The sequence below is a fragment of the Delphinapterus leucas genome, chromosome 1, assembly GCF_059928025.1.
Source record: "Delphinapterus leucas isolate spDelLeu-1000000601 "Yukka" chromosome 1, BTC_Dleu_Yukka2, whole genome shotgun sequence".
In the NCBI taxonomy this organism is placed as follows: Eukaryota; Metazoa; Chordata; class Mammalia; order Artiodactyla; family Monodontidae; genus Delphinapterus; species Delphinapterus leucas.
The window spans coordinates 83,385,981-83,402,812 of NC_143129.1; the positions used below are offsets into that span (position 1 = coordinate 83,385,981).

At 51.4% G+C, this 16,832-nt stretch overlaps 3 protein-coding genes across 20 annotated transcripts in view; 1 reads left to right on the plus strand and 2 right to left on the minus strand.

Moving 5' to 3' along the window:
• PIAS3 (protein inhibitor of activated STAT 3) overlaps positions 1 to 16,832 on the plus strand; it is a 20,567-nt gene continuing 3,735 nt past the window's right edge. The window contains exons 1-14 of one of the 7 annotated variants that reach the window (XM_089916592.1): positions 1 to 81; positions 2,717 to 3,134; positions 3,294 to 3,378; positions 3,576 to 3,665; positions 3,893 to 3,983; positions 4,486 to 4,620; positions 4,839 to 4,944; positions 5,516 to 5,589; positions 5,724 to 5,884; positions 6,857 to 6,990; positions 7,071 to 7,239; positions 7,388 to 7,521; positions 7,740 to 7,777; positions 8,343 to 9,534. In XM_089916592.1, the coding sequence (XP_089772718.1) occupies positions 2,720 to 3,134; positions 3,294 to 3,378; positions 3,576 to 3,665; positions 3,893 to 3,983; positions 4,486 to 4,620; positions 4,839 to 4,944; positions 5,516 to 5,589; positions 5,724 to 5,884; positions 6,857 to 6,990; positions 7,071 to 7,239; positions 7,388 to 7,521; positions 7,740 to 7,777; positions 8,343 to 8,609 (1,899 nt within the window). In that variant the 5' untranslated portion in view covers positions 1 to 81; positions 2,717 to 2,719 and the 3' untranslated portion in view covers positions 8,610 to 9,534. The other 6 variants (XM_089916583.1, XM_022583870.3, XM_089916586.1 and 3 more) reach the window with 6 other exon arrangements.
• NUDT17 (nudix hydrolase 17) lies at positions 6,680 to 12,132 on the minus strand. 10 transcript variants are annotated; one of them, XM_089916658.1, is made up of 8 exons: positions 11,900 to 12,120; positions 11,517 to 11,700; positions 11,248 to 11,273; positions 11,018 to 11,110; positions 10,684 to 10,782; positions 10,319 to 10,455; positions 9,798 to 9,950; positions 6,680 to 7,260 (listed from the first exon to the last, which is right to left on the minus strand). In XM_089916658.1, the coding sequence occupies exons 1-8, from the start codon at positions 12,086 to 12,088 to the stop codon at positions 7,212 to 7,214; spliced, it is 930 nt and encodes a 309-aa protein (XP_089772784.1). In that variant the 5' UTR covers positions 12,089 to 12,120; the 3' UTR covers positions 6,680 to 7,211. The 10 variants fall into 10 exon arrangements, with proteins under 10 accessions (XP_089772784.1, XP_022439586.1, XP_089772813.1 ...); XM_022583878.3 differs by having other exon boundaries at positions 6,680 to 7,226; positions 11,900 to 12,114; XM_089916687.1 differs by having other exon boundaries at positions 11,517 to 11,661; positions 12,044 to 12,112.
• POLR3C (RNA polymerase III subunit C) overlaps positions 12,569 to 16,832 on the minus strand; it is a 16,586-nt gene continuing 12,322 nt past the window's right edge. For 2 of the 3 annotated variants that reach the window (XM_022583875.3, XM_022583876.3), the window contains exons 12-15: positions 16,643 to 16,744; positions 16,479 to 16,528; positions 15,899 to 16,048; positions 14,160 to 14,402 (exon numbers count right to left, since the gene is read on the minus strand). In XM_022583875.3, coding sequence (XP_022439583.1) covers positions 14,321 to 14,402; positions 15,899 to 16,048; positions 16,479 to 16,528; positions 16,643 to 16,744 — 384 coding nt within the window. In that variant the 3' untranslated portion in view covers positions 14,160 to 14,320. Of the gene's footprint in view, positions 12,706 to 14,159; positions 14,403 to 15,898; positions 16,049 to 16,478; positions 16,529 to 16,642; positions 16,745 to 16,832 lie in introns of those variants that run through there. The other variant, XR_016394118.1, reaches the window with a different exon arrangement.

Genomic DNA, 16,832 nt, shown 5'->3' on the forward strand with positions numbered 1-16,832 from the left:
GCGCCGGGCCCCCTCCCCCCACCTCTCCAGCCCACCCTCTGAGCCTCCCGAGCCCCCTCCCCGCTCCCTGCAACTGTGCTGGTAAGTCCCACTCTCCGTACCAAACTTTTTTGCTGCCGAGTTTGAGTCCTACTGCCGGACCACGAGATACAATGTAATTGGGGGGGGGAGGGGGTGAATTGAGAATAGAATGAACTCTTCACGACACCATAGCGTCTCTAAAATGGATCAGATCTCCCCCATTTCCCGAATTGGTAGAACTCTTGAATTTAGATGGTTAAACTTGTAGATAAGGAGCTGAGGGTATTTCCTCCAACTTCGCTACCCCCTCCCCCATTTCTCTGAGATTTAGCCCTTCCCGATACTTTCTCTCCATATTCCAAGTATCTTTGGCTCCCTAAAAGCTCATCCCTTCTCAACTCCGGCGTGGCAAAGCCCCCTCCCCCAGGTGCTTCGGGTCCACCTCCTTTCCCATTCCCCCTGGGACCCCGCGACCCTTCGGGCGGTACACTCCCTCCGGGTCTACCGGTCTGGCACACCGGCCAAAGACGTGCAGGGGCTGGGTTCGGCTGTGGAGGGAGGGGCTGAGGCTGGGTCCAAAACCCGGCGGGCGGGGCCGGGAAGGGGAGGTGTAGGGGGCCGGACTGGGCGGAGCAGGCGGCATTTGCGGCCGGCGCCGGGGTGGAGAGTTGTGCGCCGGTCCCTGGGCCTGAGCTCGGGCTCGGGCTCGGGCGCCTGCGATGTCTCAAGATGGCGGAGCTGGGCGAATTAAAGGTACCGGCCCCCTCCCCCATCCCCATCTGGACTGAGCCCGGCTGTACGCCGAGTCCGGGAAGCGACCGAGACTGGGTGCTGAGGGCTCGGGTGGGGGCCGGAGACGTGGCGGGGACTGCCTGCCGGGGATGGTGAGAAGCGCCTGTGGGCGACGAAGGGGCTGCGGCGGGGCTCTGGGGGCGGGGCCGCGGGGCAGATATAGGGGTGGGGCCGAGGGGGAATTGCCGCAGTTGGGGGCCGAGGCGCAGGGGGCGGGGACGCGGGGTAGAAGTCGGATTTGGTAGTAGGGGCAGATGTAGGAGTAGGGCCAGGAGGAAAAGCTGCTGTAGAGGCAAAGGGGGCGAGTCGAGCAAGGGCCAGAGATGCGACAGTAGGGGGCAGATGTTGGATGTGACTGGGGGGCAGATTACGGGTAGGCTTCTCGGGGGAAAGGCGCTGAGAGGATAGAGGCTTTGGGGCCGCTATTGGGATCTGAGCCTTGGGAAGTACCAGTAGGCGGCTGAGATCTAGGGGGCGGGGCTGTGCGGGGCTAGATCGAGGGGTGGGGCAGAAGCATCCTGGAGGCTGAGAGGAAGGTCCTGCCTTAGTGAGTCGGTATCTTTGGGCAGAGGAGTGAAACTATGGGATAGAAAGGGAGAAGTTCTTGACAAAGCTAATGGAGAAATAAAGGCAGGACGGAGGAAATTAGGATGGGGAGAAAGGTAGAGGAGCAAGTTTTTAATCATATTCCTCAAAAGGGGCCCAAAGCCATAATGTCTCCTGTGAGGGGAAGAATTGTGGAGGGCTAGGAAGGCCTGCCCGTGGCAGGGTCTCCTAGAGATTCATAGAAGTGAGTCCTTTAAAGAGAGAGCTTACCACTACCAGAGACTTGAGGATAACCATATCCGAGGACATCTCACAGAACCTTTAAAAACCATGGGGTTCATCCCCCTGTCTTCTGGCTTTATTCTGCCTTTTGAAATGGAGCCATTTTCTTGGGAGGGCCTGAGGTCTAGTTACTGGGTCTAGCTGCCTAGGAGAGCATGCAATTCTGCACCCTGGCTCAGGGGCTGCTCACCTTCTCCTCACCCTCCCAGGGCCTCTGTTTAGAGCTTCCCTCTTCTCTCTTCCACTCCTGTGGAGGAGGGGGAGGATCACTTATTTTCTCTGGGTAGGAGAGAAGCAGGATATTAGTTCCTGGCAGATGGAGTAAACGGGTAAACAGGAAGGATACCTGGATTTCACAATTCGCTGTTAACCTCTCACCCCAAGTTTTGGTCCTGTTTCTCTCCCACAGAAATAGGACTGAGGGGTGGGTGGTTATGTAAATGACACTGAGAAAGGATTTGGGGGAGTTATGAGCGTTGAACCCTGACCTGAAAACCCTGGCCACAAAAGCTTCAGAGGCTTGGGGAAAATAGCTGAGGTAGATCGAGGTGTTGGGAGGGGTGGGCCGTGGGGCACAATCCTCCAGCCACCTGGCCCCTTTCTTCTCTATGGGGCTGTCTGGCCTGAATCCTCTTCTCCCCCCTCCTTCTCCCTGTCTCCTATCCTCTTCCCAGGAGCTGGGATGGATCTGAGTGTCTGAGAAAGAGCAGGAGAGGAGATAAGCAGCTTACAGGAGGGTCCAGGCTCACCGCAGGGATGGAGGGAAAAGGCTGTAGTGGACTGAGAGGTGTGCTTTGGGGTGGCATGCTGTCTGCACCCTGCCCTCACCTATTAAACTGCCAGGCACAGGGAGATAGGGCTGCTCAAGCCTGAGGTGATCTGAGGGTTGCTAAAATGGGACCTAGATGTCCGTTTGGGCAGCTTCGCTGTCTGGCAGTAATCCACTGGCTGCAAAGCACCTTTCTGATTAGCGCTGGAGGGAAAGTGCATTGCCCACCTACTAGCTCAGCCCCAGTGTCTTTGGCAGGACAGCCCTGTGCAAGGTAGGATTCTCATGCTTCTCTGGTCTCCACAGCACATGGTGATGAGTTTCCGGGTGTCTGAGCTCCAGGTGCTCCTCGGCTTCGCTGGCCGGAACAAGAGTGGACGGAAGCACGAGCTCCTGGCCAAGGCCCTGCACCTCCTCAAGTCCAGCTGTGCCCCCAGCGTCCAGATGAAGATCAAAGAGCTTTACCGCCGACGCTTTCCCCGGAAGACCCTGGGGCCCTCCGATCTTTCTCTGCTCTCTCTGCCCCCTGGCACCCCTCCTGTAGGCTCTCCTGGTCCTCTAGCTCCCATCCCCCCAGCCCTCTTGGCCCCTGGCACCCTGCTGGGCCCCAAGCGTGAAGTGGACATGCACCCCCCTCTGCCCCAGCCTGTGCACCCTGATGTCACCATGAAACCATTGCCCTTCTATGAAATCTACGGGGAGCTCATCCGGCCCACCACCCTCGGTATGGCTCTTTGTGATCCCTGGGTCTTCCTGGACTCCATGCCTCTTTCCCAAGCCTTTCTTAGGCTTTAGTCCTGTGGGATCAGCACCCTGGAATAGGGGCAACTTCTGTGGCTGCCTGTGCATGGGCTTGGGAATAACTGCCCCTTTGTGTCCTCAGCATCCACTTCTAGCCAGCGGTTTGAGGAAGCGCACTTCACCTTTGCCCTCACTCCCCAGCAAGTGCAGCAGATTCTCACATCCAGGTACATCTCTTTCAGTCGTCCTGCCTCATCCTTGGGTGGTTACCCTTAGACTCTGCTCTCTGACTTTCTTCTCTTCTGCCCTGCCCTCCTTCCTCTCCATCCTCCTGCACCTGCTTTGTCCCTCATTCTCTTGTATGTCCCTTCTCTATTCTCTGGACATCTAACTTTCTGTGTCTCTTTTCACCCCTGCCCTTCAGGGGCCGCATACTGACATCTCTCCTCCCTCCCTCTTCCAGAGAGGTTCTGCCAGGAGCGAAATGTGATTATACCATACAGGTGCAGCTAAGGTGAGTTGACTCTCCCTCCCCTCAGGGCTCCCACTGAGGGTGGGAATGAAGTAAGGGTATGACGGTTACTATTAGGAGATACCTTGCTCTGCCATGTCCACCCCAGCCCTAGGATTCTTGTTTGGAAGCTGAAGGCTACAGATATCCATGACTGATTTTCTGAGGTTGCCTGCCTCTCTCTGCAAGAGCTGCCTCCCACCCTTTCATCTTCTCTCATCTCTTACCAGGTTCTGTCTCTGTGAGACCAGCTGCCCCCAAGAGGATTACTTCCCCCCCAACCTCTTTGTCAAGGTCAATGGGAAACTGTGCCCCCTGCCGGTAAATGCTCTTCCCTTCTTCTGGCAGTAACCCCTTCCCTGTTTTAGTTCCTAAATGTTACATCTTTTATGAAAGAGACATGCCTGACATAGTAGGTGCTCGCTTTACTGACTGAATCAATATAATCTAGGGAGTACCAAGATAGGGCTGAACAAGGGTTCTCTCAGAACCCAGAGGGGGGATATTAGTTCAACTCAAAGGTTCAGGAAAGATTCTCAGAAGTGATGACCCTAGAGCTGAGGGTTGGAAGAAGTGGGGTATCCCTACTCTTCCTCTTCAAGAACTCAGTGAGCAGGTTCCTATTTATCTGGTCAGTGAGTAAGTTCTCCTTTTTCCCCAGGAATGAACCCTGCTGCCAACCCTAGAGAGTGCCCCAGTTTTTTGAGTCACTGAATGGGCCCCCGTCTCACTCATCTCAGTGAGTGAGCTGACCTTCTCTCCAGAAAGCGAGTGACCTAAGACAAGGTGTCTTAACCAGGCCCTCCCTCCCTCCCTCCCCCAGGGTTACCTTCCCCCTACCAAGAATGGGGCTGAGCCCAAGAGGCCCAGCCGCCCCATCAACATCACACCCCTGGCTCGACTCTCGGCCACTGTTCCCAACACCATCGTGGTCAACTGGTCGTCTGAGTTTGGACGGGTGAGCGTGGCTGAGGCTGGGGGCCTGGAGAAGCCTGCAGGGAGTGAGAGGGAATCATCCAGTGCACTGGGCTGGGGAAACATCTTTCTCTTCATGGGTCTCTCTGCATTAACTTGCTGTCTCTGGCCCTCATGTGACAAGGTGGGGGGCTGCTGGTGGTGGTGGTGCAGTGGTATACGAAGCAGAGGCTGATTGTCTCCCCCCGCACCTCCAAGTAGAATTACTCCTTGTCTGTGTACCTGGTGAGGCAGCTGACTGCAGGAACCCTTCTACAAAAACTCAGAGCAAAGGGCATCCGGAACCCAGACCATTCCCGGGCACTGAGTGAGTAACATCCCGTCCCTCTTCTCTCTGACCAGTATCCAATTCTTCCTGGCCCTCAAGCCTTTACAGTTAAAACTCATACCCCTCTTATGACAACTTACTTCACCTCTCACATGAACCCCAACCCGTGCCGTACCCGTTACCAATCTTTGTGGTTGAAAAGTGGGGCCACTTCAGGCATTGACACCCTTGCATTCCCAATTATACATCTGCTTTGCACCTCGCAGACCTTAACTCCAGCCCTGTTGGAATTTGGGTTCTCCAGACTAGAAAGTGTCTTTAAGTATCATCAACACTAACCCTCTTGTGATGCTTCAATTCCCTCTAGGTCATCTCTGCCAAAGTGTCACCCAGCTGTATTTAAGCATCTTCAGGGATGGGGAAATCTCTCCCCGCCACCTAGCCTTCGTAATGCAGATCCCAGACCACCCCCATGTGACATCCCATTGGCCCCCAAAGGCGCTCTACCCAGCCGCCTCTCAGCCAGAGCCATCTGCTTCTGGCCTCACCACCTCCCGGGCTTCTCTCCAGCCTTGCTGACCCCATGGCTCTGGCCCCACTCTTGTTTCAGTCAAGGAGAAGCTGACCGCTGACCCGGACAGTGAGGTGGCCACTACAAGTCTCCGGGTGTCACTCATGTGCCCGGTGGGTACAAGGGAGAAGAGAAGGGGGAGGAGTGGTGGGTTAAACCTCTAGACTCAGAGGAGGGCTCCTAGGGCTATTAGAGTGAGGCTCTCTGGAACATGGGGACTCTGACCAGAGAACTCGTCTCTCCTCAGCTAGGGAAGATGCGCTTGACTGTCCCTTGTCGGGCCCTCACCTGCGCCCACCTGCAGAGCTTCGATGCTGCCCTTTATCTACAGATGAATGAGAAGAAGCCAACGTGGACATGTCCTGTGTGTGATAAGAAGGCTCCCTATGAATCTCTTATCATTGATGGGTAGGGCTGTTCTGCATTCAGCTTCCTTTTACCTAGGACATCCACTAGGACTGGCCCCTGCCCCCATATATAAATATATATCTGTAACTTACTTCCCCTCCCAACTCTTAACATATCTGTCTCTTTTATATAAATATTACCTATCTATTTATCTATCTCTCCCTCCAACATTGAGGACTTCACTACACACCGTACTAAGTACTTTGCATGCCTTATCTCATTGAGTCCTATGAGGTGCCAGTAACCCTGTGTGAGATAGGTACGGTCATTACAGGTGAGGAAGCTGAGACCTAGAGAGACCGAGTATCTTGCTCAAAGTTACAGCGTTCGTAAGTGGCAGAGCCAGTGTATCAAACTGTTACATCAAACAATTACCTGACCTCTTACTGAACATAGCAATAAAGTTCTTTTGATCTAGCGACTCCTAACCTGCTTCCAGAGCCTACATTATGGTTCTTGTTCCCAGTGCCTCTTTTTTTTTTCTTTTTGCGGTACGCGGGCCTCTCACGTTGCGGAGCACAGGCTCTGGAAGTGCAGGCTTAGCGGCCATGGCTCACGGGCCCAGCCGCTCCGTGGCATGTGGGATCTTCCCGGACCGGGGCACGAACCCGTGTCCCCTGCATCAGCAGGCGGACTCTCAACCACTGCGCCACCAGGGAAGCCCCCAGTGCCTCTTTTTGAGGTAGCTTATAGAGTTCTGTTATCTCTGCTCCTTCTGTTTTGTTCCTAGTACTACATGGAACACGTGCTTAGAATGTACTTATTTTAAAACTCAGCATTTAAAATTTTCAAAGCTCTTTTATGCACCTTACTTTATTTGATTCCAACAACTCAGAGAGGTCAGGAGGGTGGATAACATCCCTAATTTACAGGTGAGGAAACTGAGGTTCAGGAAGGTGAGTCCCAGAACTCCCTGGCTACTGTTGCAGCCATCTCCCAGCCACATGAATTCCTATCTCTCCCCTCCCCTAGTTTATTCATGGAGATTCTTAATTCCTGCTCGGATTGTGATGAGATCCAGTTCATGGAAGATGGATCCTGGTGCCCAATGAAACCCAAGAAGGAGGCATCTGAGGTTTGCCCCCCGCCAGGGTATGGGCTGGATGGTGAGTGACCCCCTGTCCCCCAGTTGAGCTAAGTCTTGTATGTCCTCTTCTCTGAGACACAGTCTTCTTACCAACCACAGGCCTCCAGTATAGCCCAGTCCAAGAGGGCAATCCATCAGAGAATAAGAAGAAGGTTGAAGTTATTGACTTGACAATAGAAAGCTCATCAGACGAGGAGGACCTGCCCCCGACGAAGAAGCACTGTCCTGTCACTTCAGCTGCTATCCCAGCTCTACCTGGAAGCAAAGGGTATGAAGAAATAGGCTGAATCTATAGCAGAAGGGAGAGGAAGAAGTCAGGAACGCTTTCTGATCACTGGGCAAACTCGGGGGCAGAGAGGGGACTTGAGAGGCTGAGCTGGGTGAGGACATCTGTGATTCCTTCTGTCTCCTCACAGAGTCCTGACATCTGGTCACCAGCCATCTTCGGTGCTACGGAGCCCTGCTATGGGCACGCTGGGTGGGGATTTCCTGTCCAGTCTCCCACTACATGAGTACCCACCTGCCTTCCCACTGGGGGCTGATATCCAAGGTATGACACTGATCACAAGGTGGGGCCGTGCACTGCCATATCCTCCCCCAAACCAGCTCACAACCCTTGCTCCTTTTCAGAGCTTTTTGGCTGTTTTGCAAAGGGCCACAATCCAAGGAACTTTGATACTGTGTGTGTGTGTGTGTGGGTGGGTGGGTGGGTGTGTGTGGTGAAGGGGTCAGATAGGAGGTTGATTTTAATTTTTCTTCTCCTACCAGGTTTAGATTTATTTTCTTTCCTTCAGACTGAGAGTCAGGTAAGTGGTCCCTTCTCCATCTCAGATCGCTGAAGCCTCCTTTTTAGGCACTGATGGGCCCCCTTACTCTCTCATTTTCCCCAGGGACCTTAATGTGCTTCTCCATGAAGGAAGGAAACTGCGGTACAGGCAGTTTATTTCCCTCCTAGGCCCCACTGGGATTTCTTCAGATTCTGACCCATGTCTTACTCTGTCCTCTGTTACTTACTGTTCTGTCTCCATAGTTTTTAGTATAGTTCTGTGCCTGTCTGCTCACCCCTCCCCACCCCCCCAAACCCATGTGCACTTGAGCACCATGACTGCCCCAGCCGGACATTCCACACATTTCAGACGCCCACAGGGCCGAGAATCTAGCAAGCTGGTGGGGCTGTCTCCAGGCAGGGAAGAGGGGTGGGGTGTGGGGAAGTAGGGGAAGGAGTCAGAGGGAGGCTCTCCTGCTTCTCAGAGAATACTTTGGGATCCTGAGGGGTTTATTTATCCCATATGATATTTCTGAGATGAGTGACTGGGAGGCGGTTTGTAAAGTCAGGATAAAATCTTAAACCATGCTCTTGATTCCTCCCAGCACTATGGTCCATCCGTCATCACCTCGCTAGACGAACAGGATGCCCTGGGCCACTTCTTCCAGTACCGAGGGACCCCTTCCCACTTCCTGGGCCCGCTAGGCCCCACGTTGGGGAGCTCTCACCGCAGCACCACTCCGGCACCCCCTCCTGGCCGTGTCAGTAGCATTGTGGCCCCTGGGGGAAACTTAAGGGAGGGGCATGGAGGACCCCTGCCCTCAGGTCCCTCTTTGACTGGCTGTCGGTCAGACATCATTTCCCTGGACTGAGTCCCCTGGATTGTGGAGCCTTCACCGCCTCGCAACACTGAGCAAGTATGCTGTGGAGTCTGGAACCCTGGCCCCTCTGACCCATCAGAAGGGCTTTGGTCAAGGCCAGAAAGATCTTCATGGACACCTGTTTTTGGCCTTATCTCTGCCTGACAAGGCTAGCACCCAAAGGGTTAATATTTAACCTCTTTTAAAGGACATTTGGGGTCTGTTTTTGGAAATGTTCTTTGATGTCCAGCCCATTCCTTTGGGTCTGTTAACCTAGGCAGTGGGAGGCAAATGGGATGGGATGTGAGTTGGGGAAAGGGCTGAATCCTCAGCCTTGACTGTCTAAAGCCTCGTGGGGAAGGGGCCCTTCTCGTGTCCCCCAGATGCCCTCTCTTCCCATTCCCCAAAGCCGGCTGTGTTCCTTCCCCATATCCATTGTCTCTTCACGTCCATTCCGTTCTCTTTGGCCAAACAGACAGCTGGAGTAACTGAGATAGGCAGACACATGGACAGAGAACTCTATTTTGGGTTGCATATTTTTTGTGTGTAAACAAGAAAAACCAAAATACTCCAAAGATGACTTTCCCTGCCTCCTGCTTCCCAGTGTGACGGAGGAGGAGATAAGGCCTTAGCCCTGATCCCCAGGGGTTTGGGAGAAGGGCCTGGCCAATCGCCTGGGTCTCTCTATTTATATATTTAAGTAAGTTCACAATGATGCTTATGCTGACCAGCCTGGAGCCTGAGCTTCTAAAGGCCCATGGCCCTGTGGTTAGGTCTGGCTCATTCTGCACCTTTCCTGGGAGGTGGGAGCACCCATGTGCTCTCTCCAGTCTCCCTTTTCAGGCTCCTCTAGGGCCTAGGATCTATGTTGTAATTTTACTTTCTATTCCCACAGTTGTAGCAAAGTTCTTACCCATAATAAAGGTTGTGGATGTTCTGTGAGTGTCACGGAGGTGGGCTGGGGAGGGGATTAAGCACTTTGCTTTCCAGATCCCTGGTTTGTGGGGGGTGGGATGGGCCACGTTCTGTTCTTCCCTTGCAGGCTCTGGGTCCGAGTGAGCTCCACTTCCACATGGTAGGGGTGTCACACTGAGGATTTCCAAGGGCAGTTCTTTCTTCCTTTCTTTCCCCCACACCCATAAAAACACTAGACCATTCAGCCCAACACTGTGGAGTCCTTAAGTCCTTCCTCATCCTTACCTGCCCAGATGCTGTAGCCAGAGCCTGAGGGCAAACTTGGTCCCAGTGCTGACCCTCTCTTTGCTATCTGCCGTGGCTGGGGTCGTCCGCAGCAGTGTGGACGTGGGCAAGACCAGAGGTCGAGCTCCTCCATTCTCTTCTAGTTCCACCGCACTGCAGAATGACAGCTCCTGTCTGGGCTGTGCCTTGTGGCTTAGCCCACTTCTGTATCCATAAGGTCATCTGATCCTCCCAACCACCACAGGAGAGGGGTGGGTGGATGTTAACCTCATTTTACAGAAAGGAGGGTTAAATGACTTGCCCCCATGAGAGAGTAGGACTGAAACCCAGGTCTTCAGTGCTAGCCAGTTGGACAGGAACTCTTGGAGTATCATGGGCAATATCTTTGATCTCATGTGCTCTCTTCATTATCAGTTGACCCACTCCCTCCCTAAATCTCCCCCACAGCACAAAATTTCCTCTGAACTTCTCAGTGTGTATGTGTTGGTGTGTTGGAGGGTTAGGGAGAAGCTCCTACTTACAGGACAGAAGGCGGTAGGTCCTGGGGAAGATGTCTGGGTGTCTCTGTCCCATCCTCTGTGGCAGCCACCGCAGCTGCTACATCTGGTCCCAGCCACATAAGGGCGTTCACCTCTCTTGGGTTTGGTTGGATCCGGGCCTGGAGCCAGACATGTTGATCCCTTAGTCATGGCCTCTCTCAGAAGACCTGTTCTGGATCACAGCCTACCCACAGGTGGAGTGGAGAGACTTGGGGCAGGGACAAGGGGAGAGGCTACTGGATTTCTTGGTTATCTCTGACCTTCCCTCTCCCCCTCCTTAGTCATAGTCGGAACCAGTCTGTTTGGTTCTCCTAAGCCGCATTTCCTTCCTCTACTGCCAGCCCTACCTGTAGCTGCTGCTGTGACTCCTGGGAAATGACAAGTAGATAGAGAATGATGTGATGGTATTTGGGGAGACCCCAGCTCAGCCTAGGAGGGTAGGCAGACTAAGAGAGAAGAAAACAAAAATGAGAACTTCCTGTCCCTTTTTGGGGCTTTGTAAATGCAGCTGAGGAAGTGGAGAGTAGAAGTGGTGGAGGAGGGACATGGGTAAGGGTCGTGGGCTTGGGAACTCCAGACCACCCACACTCCATCGGGTCCCATGTGGTCAAGGCAAGTGTGGCTGTTCTCTGGGCTTTGGTGGGTTAGAAGCTGTTAAGGGCTCCCAGGTCCCTGTCTCACCTCCCATAACCCCAGAGGGACCCAAAAGAACTGGCCCTGGGGCAGCTGTAGTCCACTCTCCTCCCAAAGCTCTCGAAGTCCTCCGTCCAGCAGCTGGGAGTGAGGGGGCAGGAGGTCAGAGAGGCCACCGCCTGACTCCTCCAAGTCCTGTGTTTGCCCTTCCCTCAGCCCACACCCAAGGTGGTCCCTCCTTCAGGGCAGGGTGCAGGTTGGGTCAGTGGATTGGCTACCTCTTCATCAGGTTCCACGTGCCCACCTGCAACAACAGTGGGACCAGCAGGTGAATGGTGGTGTTCCTGGTCAGGGACACTCACTCACTGTTTACACTGCCCCCTCCTCCAGTGGGCACAGATGCAGTTGTAGCCCCTTGTGATTATGGGACCTGTTGATACCACATTTCTGGGCCTACTTCTCTGTCGTTCTGAGACTGGGAATAGCACTGTTGGGTAAAGGGCAGATTTCTTTCCTGGACTTAGGGCCTTGCCCTCAGACCGCTCACCTGGGGGTACCCAGAGGTTGGGGGAAACGTTGAGAGCGCATGTCCTTCGGGTCAGCAAGACAGTCTGATCGCTGGACTGCAGAACGACCGCCACAGCCAGATCCACACCTCGATTCGTGGGCAGCTCGGCCCCAGGAGCCCTGGGCTGCTGATCCAGGGCCGAAAAAGGGCAGAAAGGGGGTCGCTGGGGGGAGGGATCCGCTGGGGTTAATATCTCAGAAGCGAGGCGTGGCTTTCAAAAACTGGGCGACACCCAGATGGGGAAAGAGGCCACGGCAGGCGACTGGCCCCCAGGCCTCTCGCCTCCAGCCCCCACCCGATCCCAGTCCCTACCTTCGGCCCTTCACCCCCCGCCCCCGCCCCGTGCGCCCCCGTCTCCGGACCTGGAGCGGAAGCCTGGCGGAGGCGCCTGGAAACGGCCTGTGTGAGAGGACGAGTTGTCCCCGCTTGAGGCCGCAGTACGTGGGCCACGGCCCGAGCCCCGGCCCGGCGCCCAGGAGGCCACACACGCTCTGCGCGAAGCTCACCGACTCTGGCCGTCCAGACAGGAGAAGCACCCTCGCCGCCGCCATAACGCGGCTCTGGGGTCTCTGCGGCCCACTCCGCGCCCTCTAGTGGCCCAGCGGGCTTCCCCTCGGAGCCTTCCGCCGGGTGGGAAGGAAGCCCGGCTTCCGGGACTTCCCCCGGGAAATTTAGGCATGACACTTGGGGATGAACCAGGGGTGTGATAGGTAAATGACAAAGGGGAACACCTCTAAATCCTCAGCTCCTCTTTTCCTCCCATCTTCTGTTTAGGAAAATGATCCCCAGACGGAGTGATTTCTGGATTCACGTGTCATCTCCCACCAGCCATGGGCGGAACGATAAGCACCCCTCCATGGCACTCTGCACACCTATCTGGTATAGCAGGTAACACCTCCAATTAGTGAATTACATCTGTCTCTTAGCCAGACACCCAAGAAACATTTTTGACACCTTCCCTTTTTTTTTCTCGTTTAATTTATTTATGGTTGTGTGGGGTCTTAGTTGCAGCATGTGGGATCTTTTGTTGCCGCCTGTGGGCTTCTCTATAGTTGTGACATGCAGGCTTCTCTATAGTTGTGGCATGCAGGTTCCAGAGCGCCAGGGGCCTAGTTGCCCCAGCATGTGGGATCTTAGTTCCCCAACCAGGGATGGAGCCGGGCGTCCCCTGCATTGGAAGGCGGGTTCTTAACAACTGAACACCAGGGAAGTCCCACCTTCCCTTTCTTTCTTTTCACTCAAATGGCAACCAAGTGCAGCAGATTCTACTTCCTTAAACTTTCTCAAATCCATGTCTTAATCTCCAGCCACCATTGCCCAGTTCAAGCCTTCCTCATATTCTGCCTGAGATACTATTACAAGTCTTTAAATAGTCCTGCCTCCACCAATTCATTCTCTACAGTGCGGCCAGAGTGATCTTTCTAAAATACAGATCTGCTCACTTTGCTTCCCACTGCTCTCAGGATAAGATAAGCTACTTAACACAGCATCCTTGCTACACACCCACCAGTCCTTGCCCCTGCCTGTCAATTCTGGCAGGACATAGGCCCTGTTTTTCAGTCACGTGTTATTCCCTGTTCCCCCAAGAAACAGGCTGTGCTTCCCTCTGGGATCCTTTTTCCCTTCCACCTGGCAAATCCCCATCTTTCAAAATACGGATTGTGTCACCTTCTCTATGCTCCCTTTCCTGCCTGACCCTTTTCCCCTTTGCCTCTGTACGATACTTTCCCACTATAGCCCCCCCCCCGCAACACTTCCTTGTACTTATCTGTCTCCCTCCACTAGGCTGTATGCTCAAGGCTATTCATCTTTGCATCCCCAAGGCCTGGGGACATACCGGGCACATAACTGGTGCTCAGTAAATGATGGTAAGTGCCTTGAAGGCAGAGATGGTATTGTATTTATCTTTGTATATTATACCTAGTATAGTGGCTGGCAATTAATTGGCATTCAAATGTTTAATGAATTAGAACTAACACTGGTAAGAGGAAACTGAAGAGATTATAAAACAACACCTGCTTTAAATGAAACTGAAGCTGCTGGGACAAATTATGTCAACTAGATTAGTCATCTGTCCATGGTACTAGGAGAGAGAAGTTAGAATTGCCAGTTTTTAGGAACCATGGTGAAGAGGAAGGCAGTGATTTATTGAGTGCTTACCACATGCCAGGCATTGTGCTAAGTGTTTCACATACATAATTTCAGACGTGTTAGAAGCCCGGAGCTGGCAAATGTAACTTTTATCCATAAATTCTAGTGTGACTGCTTGGGCCAATCCACCTGCTAGCCCTGAAAATAGCTTTTATCCCCCCTCTGTGGTAGTCTTTCACATTCCCTACATTGTGTGTGTGTGTGTGTGTGTGTGTGTCTGTGTGTTTAAGATTACAGTTTAACAAAGTAAAGAACAGGTGTAGCCTTTTGAAAATGGAACGAACAGCTTTGGGAGAAGTTTTTCTCACTGTCAGGGATGTTCAAACACAGCCTTAGCTTGACTTCTTGGTGGGAACTGATGCATGTGATAGACGATTAATCTAGTTGATTTAAGGTTCTTTCCCCTGCCAAGATTTGATGAGGGTAGAATATAGTGATGATTCTAAAACAGGATCAGCAAACTTAAAAAAATATGTCAAACTCTTTCTGGTGTATTCTGGGTGGTAGGGATAGAGAGAGGGTTTCAGTACAAGAATCTGGAACTTATCCTACTGCAAAGAATGCATCTAGGCACCTCCTTTATTCTTCCTTCCAATCCCCTCAGATCTTCTGAGGAAGACTCTTCTTCTGGGTCATTGTCTCTTCACGGTGCTCTCGATGTATGACTCCAGCAGGAAGATGGTTTCATCCACCTGGATCTCACAGGCATCCAACCTGAGTGAAAAAGTGAAAGCATTTGCCCACACTGAACATTCATTAGCATATTTAAGATTAGAGGCTGGAGTGGGTGTGGTCATGGAGAATTTCTTGGTTACTCCTGAAAGTACTGGGCGGAAAGCAAGAGAACCAATAGATCATTCCTCCCACTTACTGAGCATCTCTCTTACGTGCCAGGTACTGTGGAAATTGCTGAGGATTCAAAAGATAAGGCCTCTGTCCCAGGAGAAGTTACATCCTAACTTGCAGTGAGGAGGAAGATAGCACCTGCTAAAGGCACAGGTGTAAAAGGACCTAGTGTGTTTTAAAATAGAAGCTGAGAGTGGCTAAGGCTTAAAGTGATTAGGAATAGAAGGGAACACACTTCATCAACCTGATAAAAGCCATCTACGAAAAACCCACACCTAGCATCATACTTCGTGGTGAAAGACAAAGCTTTCCTCCTGTGATCAGGAACAAGACAGGATGTCTGCTTTTACTTCCATTCAACATTTTACTGGAAGTTCTAGTCTGGAAATTAGACAAGGAAAACAAATAAAAGGCATCCAGATTGAAAAGGAAGAAGTAAAGCTATTTCTAATTCACAGATGACATGATCTTATATACAGAAAAAGCTCAAAGGATCCACAAAAAAACCTACCACAGCTAATAAATGAATTTAGCAAAATTATAGGATATAAAATCAAAACACAAAAATCAGTTCTATTTCTATACACGGGCAATGAAAAATTCAAAAATGAAGTTTAAGAAAACACTAAAACAATTGCTTAGGAATAAATCTAACAAAAGAGTGCAAGACGAATACCAAAAACGACAAAACTCATTGAAGGAGACAAAGGAAGATCTAAGTAAATGGAAAGACCTTCCATGTTCATGAGTTGGAAGATTTAGTATCATTAAGAAAGCAATACTCCACAGAGTGATCTACAGATTCAAAGCAAAATCCCTATGAAGGTCAATGGTGAGCAGTGAAAGGAAATGAGGATGAAGAGATAGGCTGTTATGAGACTGTGAAAGGCCTTATATGTTATGCCAAGGAGTCTGGTCTTTATACTGTAAACGAGGAGTCAATATAGCATTTAAAGCAGAAGAGTGATATTGTCAATCACTTTAAAGATACTAACTGTGAAAGCATTATAAGAAATGGTTTGAAGCAGGAGGTGATTTGCAAAGGTCTGGCAAAGAGGTGAGGAGGGCCTGCATGGGAAGCAAGATGAAAGGCCAGATTTGGGACACACTGAAGTAAAATCAGCAGCTTTGGTGAATGAAAGTGTGTGTGTGGGTGGGGGGCGGCTGGTGAGTGAGGAGAAGCTGAACATGTCTTCAGAGTTTTTAGCTTAGGGAAATAGGTGGATTAAGTTCTGTTAATTGAGGTGGGGAAGAAGAGAGTGAGTTTCGGTTTCCTCACCTTAAGTTGGAGGGGTAGCAGGATATCAAGATGGACTTGTCTGCAAGGTATTTTGAAACATACGTTTGAAGTTTATGATGCTTACTTGTTGACATTACGTTTCAGGGTCTCTAGCTGCTGGCGTTCAGGGGCTGTGATCATCTCCTCTATTTCTTGTAGCTGTGCCTCCTCTGCACCTGTAGCCTGCATAGATGCAATGATGGCTTCTACCCTCTGAGACTTTTCCAGTAGACGCCTGTCAGACAAACGCAACTCTGAGGCATGTCCTCTAGCCTTGGAGATTCTTTTATCCCATAGCCCTGGGGCATAGCTCCCCCTTTTACCATGTTCCTGGTCAAAGTGGATAATGTCACTCTCTAAGGAAGGACATTTTCTACAAGCTTAATTAGAAATGTGACTTCACTCCTGAAACTCTTGCTGCCTCTCATTTGTACTTAAAGTTTGGTGCCAGTTTATACATTGCTCATAAATTTAATCTGCAAAATTATTTCACTGGGGACATACAAGAAAAGTGTATACTAATGCATCTTTATGCCAACCTAAGCCAATAATTCAGTACAACCAGACTGGTTATTGTCTCTGTTGGTTTCCACTTCTACAGGAAATTTCCCCATAAGCCTTTTGGCCTTGTAAAATGTAATTACTCAACTGAAAATGTTACTCACTTGTTTTCTTTGGTTTCAAATTGCCTCCTTTCTATCAAGTTGGCTACACTCTGAGGGAAGAAAAGACAGGAAATGCTCACAGTTCTATTTAAGCAGCTCAGGCAAAATGGCTAAAGGGGGCATGAGGGTGAGACATCTCTGTGGATGGACTGGGGAGGAGTTACCTTGTAGCATCTGTGCAGCAACATTCGGGCAGCTGACAGGATGTTCACAGTATATAAATAGAAGGTCCTGGATGGGGCATGGTCTGGTGTTTTGGGAATTTCCTATTTGTCCATAGAAAGAAAAATAAGACTTTATACTTTTCTTCAGAACTGGCAAAGTAAACACCTGTCCCATCTGGAGCTACTCAGC

Excerpts from the sequence above, each read along its gene's own strand:
- NUDT17 (XM_089916696.1), bottom strand. The coding sequence starts at position 12,088 with ATGGCGGCGGCGAGGGTGCTTCTCCTGTCTGGACGGCCAGAGTCGGTG. Across the intron at positions 11,701-11,899 it reads CCGCCAGGCTTCCGCTCCAG|CGACCCCCTTTCTGCCCTTT; the intron begins GTCCGGAGACGG and ends CCCTCCCCCCAG. Across the intron at positions 11,111-11,190 it reads AAGGAGGGACCACCTTGGGT|CTGCTGGACGGAGGACTTCG; the intron begins GTGGGCTGAGGG and ends CCTCACTCCCAG.